At 22.9% G+C, this 12,347-nt stretch overlaps 1 protein-coding gene across 1 annotated transcript in view; it reads left to right on the forward strand.

The window, feature by feature from the left end:
• LOC122501519 (ubiquitin-conjugating enzyme E2 R2) overlaps positions 1 to 12,347 on the forward strand; it is a 40,276-nt gene that overhangs the window by 9,600 nt on the left and 18,329 nt on the right. Inside the window, exon 2 of the mRNA XM_043611051.1 lies at positions 3,189 to 3,275. Coding sequence (XP_043466986.1) covers positions 3,189 to 3,275 — 87 coding nt within the window. The remainder of the gene's footprint in view (positions 1 to 3,188; positions 3,276 to 12,347) is intronic.

Genomic DNA, 12,347 nt, shown 5'->3' on the forward strand with positions numbered 1-12,347 from the left:
CTTGTGACATTTTAAAATTATTATAATAATTTGAGGTACATTTACATGCAATTATCGCGAATATATTTGAATATATCAATATTTTACAATCAAAGAGAGAAGGAGAGAGAGAGAGTGAATCAAAAATGTAGCATTGTATATAAGAAAGAAAGAAAAAAAAAATTGGTCCTCCTGTTTTTCAAATAATTCCGTTCATGACAACTGGGTCGTGAAAATGTCTCGGTCGCTCTTACTCTAGAGCGAATTGAATATGTTGAATGAGGTCATCGTCTTTTTGAAAATGAGGTCAAAATTTTGAATAGAGACTTTATTTGAAAAATTCTCCCACAGTTTTGATAGTAAACAAACTTTCAATTTTTTCCCCTATTTTTATAATGCAATCTAAATAAATTTTATTTATATGGTATATAGAATGTTAACATTAAATCATTAAATAAGAAATTATTTATTAAATATAATAATATTTGAAAATTTAGTTTAATATTAACTAGAAATATTAATTAAAAATCTAATTGAATATATCAAGTAAAAATATTAATTATAAAAATTCAATTGAACGTTAAATAGAAATTTTAATTAAAAATTGGATACAATTACAAGAAAAAATTTGTAATTAAATGTAATATAAATCTAATAACGATAAACAGGTATATAATGAGAAATGTTATTTATGTTAAAAGAAGAAAAAATGTGTAATCACATCTGAAGACCTGGAAGTCTGCACTTCATTGAATTGCATAATTTTCCTCAGAGACATAGATTATTCAGCTTTTTTTTTTAAATAAAAAAAACTTTTTTCCACCATCAGAAACTGTAAATAACTTATATTTATTTATATCACGAAAATTATTTATGCATTTAAAAATAGAATGTTTTTTTCGTTTTGATATATGCTTTTGTTTTATTGTTTGTGAACGTACGTTTTTGAAAAATTATGATGTAGTTTATTAATTTGAATTAATGACTGACTTTTTGCTTTTGAATTAGTAAATTTGAATAAATTTGTTATTTCTACTAATTTATTAAGTAAAATATTAGTAATTTATTATTATTAGTATTATTATTATTAGTACCTATTATTATTAGTAATTAATTATAAATTAGTAAAACTAATTTATTCTTAACTAATTTATAAGTGAAACTAATTTATTCAGTAAAATTTACCAATTAAAAAAGCAAAAAGTCAGTCATTAATTCAAATTTCAAATTAGTAAACATTTTTACTAATTACAGAGAGTAGATAATAGTAAATAATAAAAAAATTGTGAAAAAAAATCTTGTTTGAAATACGTACTGTAAATTTATATTTTACTTAGAAAAAATATTATCTCGTATATTTCACTAAAATTTCAAACGTTCAAATGAACTAAATTTCTTTTCTGCGTATTTTTTTTTTTTTTGTTTGGAAAAAATATTTAAGAAAAAAAAGTATTTCCTTTGATTTGAAATTTCAAACTTTTCGTGAAATTTATACAGAATATAACTGTGAAACTGCCAACACGTAAGACAAAGTGTCACTGATCGGTTTGGTAATTAGTTCCTGGAGATTTAATAGTCCAATAGAATTGCAAAGTGTAATTCGAAGTCATATCAACACAATCACATTTACGTGTGCTTGTGGCAATATATTTCTTTAGTCCAATTATTCTTTTCGTTTATTTATTATTATTATTTAATTTTTTGTAAATATCATTTAATTAAGTGGAAGAATAAATTACTTATTACATTTATTTTATTTTACAGTTTATTACAAATATAGTAATAAATAAAATAAAAATTAAATACACTGGAAAAAATACATTTTGTGGATGAAAGAATTTAGTTTTTAATATTTTAACCAATTTAAAGTTGCATTCAAATAAAAATTACAATTTTCTGTTAATAAGAAACAATTTAGTTAACATAAACCTGAAACAAATGTTTCGGAAACAGATAAAAAATTGTACTCTCTAAATTTGAATTAGTTAAAAATAATTTGATAGAAAAAAAAATCAGTCACTGATGCAAATAGTAATATTTTACTAATGAAAAAGTTAATAACTAATTATTAGTTAAATTCAAAGGTTGTGTAAAAATAACTGAAATTTATGTCAACTAATTCAATTAGAGAAATTTGACTATTTTTGTATTTATTAATTTATTAATAATTAGTTATTTTTTTACTAATTGCTGAAGCAAAAAGTTAGCTACGATTTTTATTTTAGTTATTAATTTACAAACAATTAGTAATTATCTACTAATAATTAACTATTTTTTATACTAATGTCTGAAGCAAAAAGTTAGCCACGATTTTACTATAATAATTATAGTTATTTTAACTGATTCAGATTTAGAGAGTAAATTTTATTCAAATACTTCTTTCAATTGTTTGAAATGTTAAAAATTACATTTCAGGCATTTCACTAAAGCGAATTAAATTAAAAATTTTCCTTTTCCCATTTTAAGAAACGAAATTTTGACACTTTTGTTATTGACTGTCCGTCAGATTTTTCCCTTAATTTCGTTTGATAAATTATATGAAAACAAACGGAAAGAATGAAAAAAAAATTTTCCCTCTTTTTTTGGGTACACACGGAGATAAAAGCACATGTAGACTATAAAGATTGGAGGGGTGGGAGGGAAAAGGGTTGAATTTGAGTAGAAGTAGTATTTGAACAACTGGAAATGAAAGTAGGTTAGCTCTAGGGGGGATCCCAGAGGATGGGAGGATATTTGGGCCATGACCAGGTCGCGATCAATATAGCGTCCCGTTGGCGAAGCTTCACCCAAGCTGTACATTAGAAAACGAAATTTACTTCTTGCGGGCAATTTGCCCAAATCGAAAGCTCTTATAGAATATCGCAATAAGAATAAATGAGAAATCAAACAGGAAAGAAAATACATGTATTGAAAGATTAATATGTATGTTGAAAAGGGGAAAATTTATTTTTATTTCAATTTTTCAAATTTTTTGAACCTTCAAATTTATTTTTCAAATTTTGTATATAAACTCCCCAAAACTTTGTTTTTTTAGAGATATTATATGAATATTAATGAACAATGTAAAAATAATTAATAATTTTATTAATAAAGCAGAAATTAAAAGAAAATAATAATATTTAATAATTTAAATATCAATTATAATTTATGTTGTTAATTTTTAGATTTTTTATTTTTTTTTTTACTAATAATTATTCTTTTTTTTACAGGCACACATGAAATTCCCGCCAGATTATCCATACAGTCCACCAAGTATTCGTTTCAAGACAAAAGTTTGGCATCCCAATGTTTATGAGGTGAGTACAAACACAGAGAAACTGTTTGTTTGTAATTTGTAAACCACGTCTGTTTGCAATTTAAGAAAACAATTTTTTTAATTCCGAATAAATAAAATAAAAATATGTAGCAATTTATCGAAAATCATAAGAATCAATAATGTTTTGTTTCGATTCAAAATTTATTTTACATCTGACTTTGAATATGTAAAATACTTCAGATTGATGCGGTATAAGAAAGGAATTTTTTAAAGATGAATGTTTCGATTCAAAATTTATTTTACATCAGATTTAGAATATGTAAAATACTTCAGATTGATGCGGTAAGAAAGGAACTTCGAAAAGATGAATGCTTTGTTTTGATTCAAAAATGATTTTCCAACAGATTTACCTAAAATATTTCAAAGATTAACGTGATGAGAAAGGGTTTTGTTTGAAAAGATGAATTCGAATCTACTTTTCTCTCTCTATATTCTGTAATGATTCTTAATTTCTTTTGTGTATGTATTACATATGAAATATAATAATATGGTTTCTTGTATTCCTCCCTCGTATATATACGACCCTACCGAGTTGTGGATAGAGAAGAGCTCGATGTCAACGACCTGTGAGCTTTAGACACACGTAGCATGTGTTATTTCATGTTCATTGTACGAATATCCCAGCAATCACTATATTGCATAAACATGATTCTCCGTTAAAGCTTCATTTTGCATTGGCCCACCATATGTCGAACATTTATGGTTATCCTCGATTTTACGAATATATGTTCAAAATAACTATATAGGAAGCTGTACGTTCAATATGGTTTCAGAAGAATTACATCCCAGAGAAATATCCAGGCTTCACAGTTTGTTCCCTATTTCCCTAAAAGAGTTCCCTTTTTTCAATTTTGGCCCCTAAACGTGTACCCTATTTTAAAAATTTCCCCTATTTTTTTCGTCGCAGGAAATCAATTATTTTCAATAATTTTTAAGTAATTCTGCAAAAGAATTCAATTGTCTTGATAACCAACAAAATTCTCCCCATATAAAATCAATTATTTTAAGGATTTTTAATGAAATTCTTTTCCAAAATTCAATTATTTTGATAAATATCTCAAAATCCTTTTTAAGAATTCAATTATTGTCAAAAATTTTAATTAAATTCTTGTCAAAATTTCAATTATTTAAACAAAATTTAATAAAATACTTTGCACGAATTCAATTATTTTTATAAATTTTAATGAATATCTCGTCAGGAATTCAATTATTTTTAAAAATAGCAACATTTTTTGCCAAAAATTCAATTATTTTTCAAAAATTTAAATAAAATTCTTTGCAACATTTCAATTATTTTGAAAATTTTTTCGCAATTCAATGTTTTTAAATATTTACTATTTTCATAAAATTTATCAACAGATTTAATTATAGAAGAAACTTGTTGATACAATTCTATACGAAAAGATTCAATTATTCTCATAAATAATGAAATTTCATTTACGAATTCAATTATTTTCATCGCAGAATTTCAAATATTAATATTTTAATACAATTTGAAATGATTTCCTTGAAAAATGCAATTATTAAAATTTTATTAAAACTTGAAAGAATTCAATTTTAAGAAACATTCAATATTATTCAATAAAACAAGAAAATTCGTTGCAATAATTCAAATATTTTCATAAATAACATTTAATTCGTCGCAGAAAATCAATTATTTTCAAACAATCTTTAAATAATTTTGCAGAAAAATTCAATTATCTTGATAAACAACAAAATCGCATAAATTCTTCCCATAAAATCAATTATTCTAAATTTCTAAGAAATTTTAATAAAATTCTTTTCCAAAATTCAATTATTTTGATAAATATTCAATATTCATCACAAGAATTAAATTATTCTTTTGAAAAGTAATAAATAAATAAAATACTTTGCAGAAATTAAATTATTTTCAAAATTTTTTTTAAAATTTTCGTCTTCTCAAGAATTAAATTATTGTCAAAAACTTTTTAAAAATTCTTCTCAATAAAGTCAATTATTTTCAAAAATTTTAATAAAATTCTTCTCATCAATTCAATTGTTTTCAAAAATTATTATTTAAATTCTTCTCTGGAATTTAATTATTTTTAAATAATTTAATAAAATTCTTCAAAAAGTTTTCAATTATTTTCAAAAATAGTTTTAAAAATCTTTAAGGGCATTTGAACCATTATGACGTCACAATTTGTTGAAACCATTTGTTTTAAAACTGTGACGTCATAATGGTTCAAATTCCCTTTATATAATAAATTTCATTAAAATTTTAATTAAATTCCTTAAAAGAAATTAAATATTTTCAAAAGTTGTTAATACAATTCTTCGTAAAAATTAAATTTTAAGAAACATTCAATATTATTTATTTTTGTATTAAAATAATTGATTTCTCATATAGAATTAAATTATTATTTTTCGTACTTTTAACTAACAATTCTGTAGAATTAATTTTTTTTTGAAAAAGTTTAATTGAATAATAATTGATGTTATTGATTTGAAGTAGAATTTGAGTTAAAAACTCTAGGAACTGTTAATTGAATTGAAATGATACAAATAATTTTGAAGAATAGCATAACAAAATTTTTGCACCAGTTTTATGGTACAAATCAATTCGTTGAAATTTAATACTTTCAATTTCAATAGTAAAATACTTTATTTTTGTTGGCATTAAAAGCCAAAAAACTTCATCAAGACCACGCTAAAATTTAAAATAATGTATTAATAAATTGTTTGTTTAGTAATAGTCAAAAAGTTTTAAGTCAAAAGTGGGTTAAAATTTTAAAAGTTAGGACAGTTAAATGAAGTCATGAAAATAAAAAGTTGAAGGAAGTAATAAAAATTTGAACCTTTCAAAACTTTAAAATCTTTGGAACCATCATTTACAGAAGTTCCAAGTGATGAGCAATAATCTAAACTTCTAAATGAAAAATTTATATCTTTCATTGTTTTCCCTTTTTTCTATATCATTTTCTGATTTCTTGAAACGTCGAAACAAAAGAGAAGATAAAAATAGACAAGTCTCTTAATTTTGTTCAGAATTGCGTACGTCATTTTCGTTTTCTTCTTCTTTTCTTTTTTTTGTTAACTCTTTTGTCAACTCTTTTTGTTGTCCTGCTCTATAAAAATACGTAAATGGCGCACTAAATTCTGGCAACAAAAAATGCTTTGGCAAAAGATTGGTTATAAAATACATAACAATTAATTAGCAGTAAAAAAATAACAGAAGGGTTCATCTTTACTTATAGGTATATTTAAATTTTCTCCACAAATATGATTTTTCGAGTATTGTTGTAAAACAAGATCAACAGAAGAGCAGAAAATATTGAATAATCGTTTATTATTTTTTTTTTTTGTTTATTCTTTTTTATATCAGCGCAGATGTTATAACATTTTTAAAACGAATATATATTTAAATATATTTGTGTTTGTGTGTGTGTATAAAAGCGCATGACTAAAACACGCGCCAACTGGTGATTATTTCTACATCACGTTCCTCTTTCCAAATCAATGAGCTATTTCTAAATAACGATTTTTTTATCGTTCCCAATGTTAAATAATTTTCCCCCTCTGCAAAGAAAAGGAGAAATTTTTATAACCAAATTATTGTATTTTTGTGGAAACGTAAATTAAATTGTCTTTCTCTGTCTGCTACATTATTTGAAGTTAATGACCCAATAGAGGAGATTATGCAAGGAAAGGAAAAAGGCCAATTCTGATATTTTTATACATAACAATTTTTTTTTTTTTGTTGAATTAGGAAAAACGAAATAGTGAAAGGGAATTTCTGCTTCTTCGGAATATTTTCTTGTAGATTTAAATTATATTTGTCCTGCTATTACAGTTTCTTTGGGGTTTGTTTTTCTTTTTCTTTTTCTTCTTCTTCTTTTTTTTTGAAGGTCGCAAAGAACACGATCGAGAAGTTTTAAAAGGAACGTGAAAACTGGTTTGCAACTTTGTGGTTTGTGCCTGATTTTTTCTTTTGTTTTGTTAACTTTTCTTTATTTTGGAACTGTTTCCATTTCTGTAGGTGTAAGTGTAGAGAATTGTCGGGATTATTTTATACATTTTATACATTTTATATATTTTATATATTTTACAGAAAAGTGAAATTATACCTAATTTACAAGTTTTGAGCGTTTAGATGAACAATTTTTAATAAAAATGTTTTCAAACATTACTGATTGTAATAAAAATACAACAGTTAAAAATTAAGCTCTTCATTATACAGAACAATGGAATAAAATTCAATTTAAGAAGAGTAGGTAATAAAAATTTCACTTCAATTAAACTTGAATACTTGTAAGAGTAAAAAAGTTTCACGATCTAAATCTGAATCAGTTAAAATTTTAACTTAGATTTTGAGTAGGGGCAATTCTTTTCTAATACAGAAATACTTGAACCAGACTGATATGAGTCAAAGTCGAAATCAAAATAAGAATTAAATACTTTGTTCAGTTTTCTTATTTCTTCTTGTACAGTTTTATTTATTTTTCATTCAATTTGAATCATCACTTGAAAATTTTTCATACAAACAGGAAGCACACCTGGCTTCAAGATCCTTCAGGTTCAACATTAACGGGACTTTGCTTTTGTGATTTTGCCCCCTGTGCGTGGGAAAGAGAAACCAGCCAAATGTCATTCATTTATTAAAAAGAAAAAATAGAAAAAGATAAAAAAGTAAGGAAGGAGATTTTAAAAATTGATTTCATTTTGCATAAGTAAATTTTTTCTTTAAAGAAGTAGCATAACTCTGGAACTGTTAACTTTTCATTACTCAATAAAATGAGAATTCCTTCTTAGAGCAAGTATTTGAACTTTGTGCATATAATCTTTAGGCTTCAGGCTTTTATATTTTTCCAGTCTAATTATTTTAACCTGTAGCGTAAGAAACTAAACAGATGTTTTCATAGTGGAGTAGAAAACAACTGAAATTTTTGTTTTCAGAGTAAATTTTGAACTTTTGCTATGTTAAAAGTAAACTTTTGTAAAAAACTAAAGATCATATCAAAGTTTATTTCAAGTTATCGAAAAATTTAATATTTAATAAAATTCTTTGCACCAGATTCAATTATTATTATAAATACAATTTTAATTAAATTCATCGAGAAATTTGCAAGAATTAAATTATTTTAATATTATATAATAAAATTGTTCGCAGGAATTCAATTATTTTAAAATAAAATTTTTAATAAAATTTCTCGAAAAAATTGAATAATTTTTAAACATTTTTATAAAAATCATTATAAAAATTCAATTATGCTCTGAATGCAATATTTCAATTACATTTTTTTTGCAAAGAATTAAATTAATTTCACAAAATTTCCATACATTTTTTTCAAAACAATTAAATTATTTTCATAACATTTGCATAAATTTTTTCAAAACAATTAAATTATTTTCAAAAATTTTAATACAATATCCTATTTGGAAAAATTAAATTATTTCTATATTCAAAATTATTAAAAGTTACAAAAATTGCAAAAATTAATATAAAAAATTATTAAAAGTTTTATCTTTTAAAATAGAAAATATTTCACATATTAATACGCAAAATTGTGAAAAATAAATTAATTTCTAATTTTTTTTTTTTTGCTATCATATTATCACAAAACTTATTCTCTACATTTGAATTTAGTATAAATTCGAATTAATTAGAGAAAAAAAGATAGGAATTTTCTAAAAATTAATTTTTTAATTCTACGTAGAAGAAGAAATTAAAAGAAATAAAATTTTGCTTTTTTTAGAAAATATATTTTAAGAAAAACCGTGTTTTGAATTAATTCGTCAAATAAGAGGGGACGACGGGAAATATTTTAACCCTTTTTGTGTTTTTATTTTATTTAAAGATTGGTAGATTTTAAAATCTATGCGTAATTTTGTAGAAAAAATATTTTTTTAAACCCAAGAAAAAATTGTCAAATGAAATAATTGATTTTTATAATTTTTGAAGCATTGTTTTAAAAAAAACTTTATTTTTAGGCTGAAAATGATAAAAGAAACATTATTAGGTATTTAATTTATTTATTTTTATTTCTTTAACTTACAGATGACAATTTTATGATAATTTTCTTGTATTTTTTATTTTTTATCTAGGTATAAAAATTATGATCTGAAATTAGTTAGAAAAATAAACAAATGAATTTTTAAATAAGAAAAATTGAATAACAATGTTTTTTTTCGCATTTTCATCTTTTTTCATTATTTTAAAAAAATGCTTCAAAAATTATAACAATCAATCTTTTAACAATAAAAAAAATTTTTTTTTGCTTGACAATTTCTTTGTGGATTATTCAAAAACATTTTCTACAAAATTACGCATGAATTTCAAAATCGACTAATTTTTAAGAAAAATAAAAATTCAAAAATTTCCTATTAATTTCCTCTTAAAAAAGATTTTAGTTAAAAATTCTGAAGTAGTGAGTTTTTTGTTAAAAATATTTTTATTCAAATTTCTTTGAAATTAGTTGTATTTTTAAATATAAATATTTGGAAAATTTTCAAATTATTCAAATTTCATGAAATTGAATTGTATTCAATTGGATTTTAGAAATATTTTTCTTTAAATAAATAATTGAATTCTTGGGGTCCTTTTTCAAGAATTATTAAAAATATTTGAATTACAGAAGAATTTTACAGTGAAAATAAAATTTATTTGATTTAAATAACCGATTACTTGACTATAGCCAATATTATAAATATTTACTTGAATCAAACAATTTTTATTCGAATCAATTTAATGATACTTGCTTCAAATACTGAAATTATTGCTTCATTTAGTTGATTTAAATAAAAATTGCATTATTTAAGTAAATAATAATTAATAATTAATATATTTAGTTTAAATAAAATTTTATTTGATTCAAATATTATATTTTAATGTCGAATAAAAATTTTATTTAAAACAAATAAAAAGTTTAGTTGGTTCTGAGACAATTATACGTTTATTTAAGTTAAATAAAATATATTTGGTTTAAATAACATTTTTCTCTGAGTGACTGTACAATAAAGATAATTATGTTTGATTCAAATATATTATTTTCTCAGTTTTGAATGAAATACATTTTTTTCAATGTATGTAGTTAAAAATTCTAGAATATAATTGAATGGAAATCTTGAAAATAATTTTGGAAAAGTTACAGTAGCAATTCTTAAAAATAAAAATAAATGTATTACACCCAGAGAAGAATTTTATTTAAACCAAATATATTTTGTTTGAGTTAAATAAAAGTATATTTGTCTCAGAACCAACTAGACTTTTTATTTGTTTTAAATAAAAATTTTATTCGACATAAATAAAACATATATTTAAGCTAAATAAAATTTTGTTTTGACCAAATAAAATTTATTTGAAACAAATATAATTTATTCGAAACAAATAAAAAGTCTATAGTTGGTTCTGAGTCAAATATATATTTTTCTGGGTGTACAAACATTTTTTTTTTTTTTGCATCTAATTATTTTTTAGAGTGAATTTCAATATTCTTTAGGTTGAAGGAAAAAGTCAAAGTTCTGTCTGGAAATCAGGGAAAAATGAGGGGAAAATAAAATCAATTTTTTGTGGCAAACCTTTTTTTGTATCTTTTTTTGTATTTCATTTGTATTTTCTTTGACTTATCTTTGTTTTTTCTTCGTATTTTCTTTTGTCTTTTCTTTGTTCTTTTCTTCGTATTTTCTTTTGTCTTTTCTTTGTATTTTCTTTTGTCTTTTCTTTGTATTCTTTTTGTATATATTTTCTTTGTACTCTTTTTTTCTTGTGTACTTTTCGACTCACCAAAAAAGGGAAACGCAAGAAAAAAAGAAATGAGAAAAAAAGAGAAAAATATATACTCAAGTTATTACTGATAATTTCAGTTTTTAACATGTCTCGGGAGTTTTAAACGAAGAAGCAAAAATGTTTTATGATTATACCAAGTGGCTTATTCGACCCTGAATATAACACAGTAGTGTTCGATCATGTATATATAGATGTACTCATGGCTAAATGCACTTTCAAATGTATATAGGTACGTCACGTTGTGTTTCTACAGCACATGCAGGTTACCAATGGTGTCACACGTTGAAAGGTATTTAACCACTTTGAACAATCACCAAGTTTCAACCCTCGATTATAATTTAATTCTGTACTATATTTAATACTGCGAATAACGAGTGATATACTCTGGGAATTTAGATTTTAATTAATTTCTTTTATATCTGCCTGAAAATTCCTCTTCTTTTCTCTATATATGTGAAATACTGATGAATAAAATTCGTTATTTAATCAAAATAATGAAATACTAAAAAAAAAAGAAAACTGTGGATGAATATTAAATTTAATGTCTAATACGTCGTTAAAATTTTTTTCTGAATGTCATTCTATACACGTGAACATTGAGAAAATTTTCTCGTTTTGATGCGAATTTTTCCCAAGGTTCTGGAGATGAATTTTTCATTTTAACAGTTTTAATATTTTATTTTTCAGGGTCAGAGACTCTTTTTTTGTAAACGAACAAAAATGCAAAGTTTTACTATTTTTATCTACGAGTAATATTTTATGAAATTTCTTTGTCGACCTTTTACTAATAATTTCGAATTTTAATTAAAATTGTAAAATAATTTAATTAAAATAGTTAAATTCGATTATTTTTGAAAAAATAAATTTAATTGGATAATAATTTTAATTTATTTCTTCAATAAAAATTTTAAAGTATAACGTCAGAAATTCCAGAGAGTTTATATAGATTTTTCTTGTATGTGAAAATAGTAAAAGTTAATTTATTCGTTTTTTCCCTGCTTATATTTACTCTCTAAATCTGAATTAGTGAAATTCTCTAATTTATTTATTTATGGTCGCATTGATTGTTTTATTCGAACATGAAATACTTAAATTTCATAGTTGGGAAAATATTTTTATATTACTAAACTTTTAGTGAGAAAGATGACTAAAGTTTGTGAAGAAGAATTTGACTAATTTAAATTAGCAATCAATCCAAATATTCTTCGTTCATCCAGAAAAATGTTTGAAATATTTAACTCAGAGGCAAAACTTTTTATTTTGTATCAAATAAATTTTATTTGGTTCAAGTAAAATTTTATTTTG

The sequence above is a fragment of the Leptopilina heterotoma genome, unplaced genomic scaffold, assembly GCF_015476425.1.
Source record: "Leptopilina heterotoma isolate Lh14 unplaced genomic scaffold, ASM1547642v1 Lhet_105, whole genome shotgun sequence".
NCBI classification, from domain to species: Eukaryota; Metazoa; Arthropoda; class Insecta; order Hymenoptera; family Figitidae; genus Leptopilina; species Leptopilina heterotoma.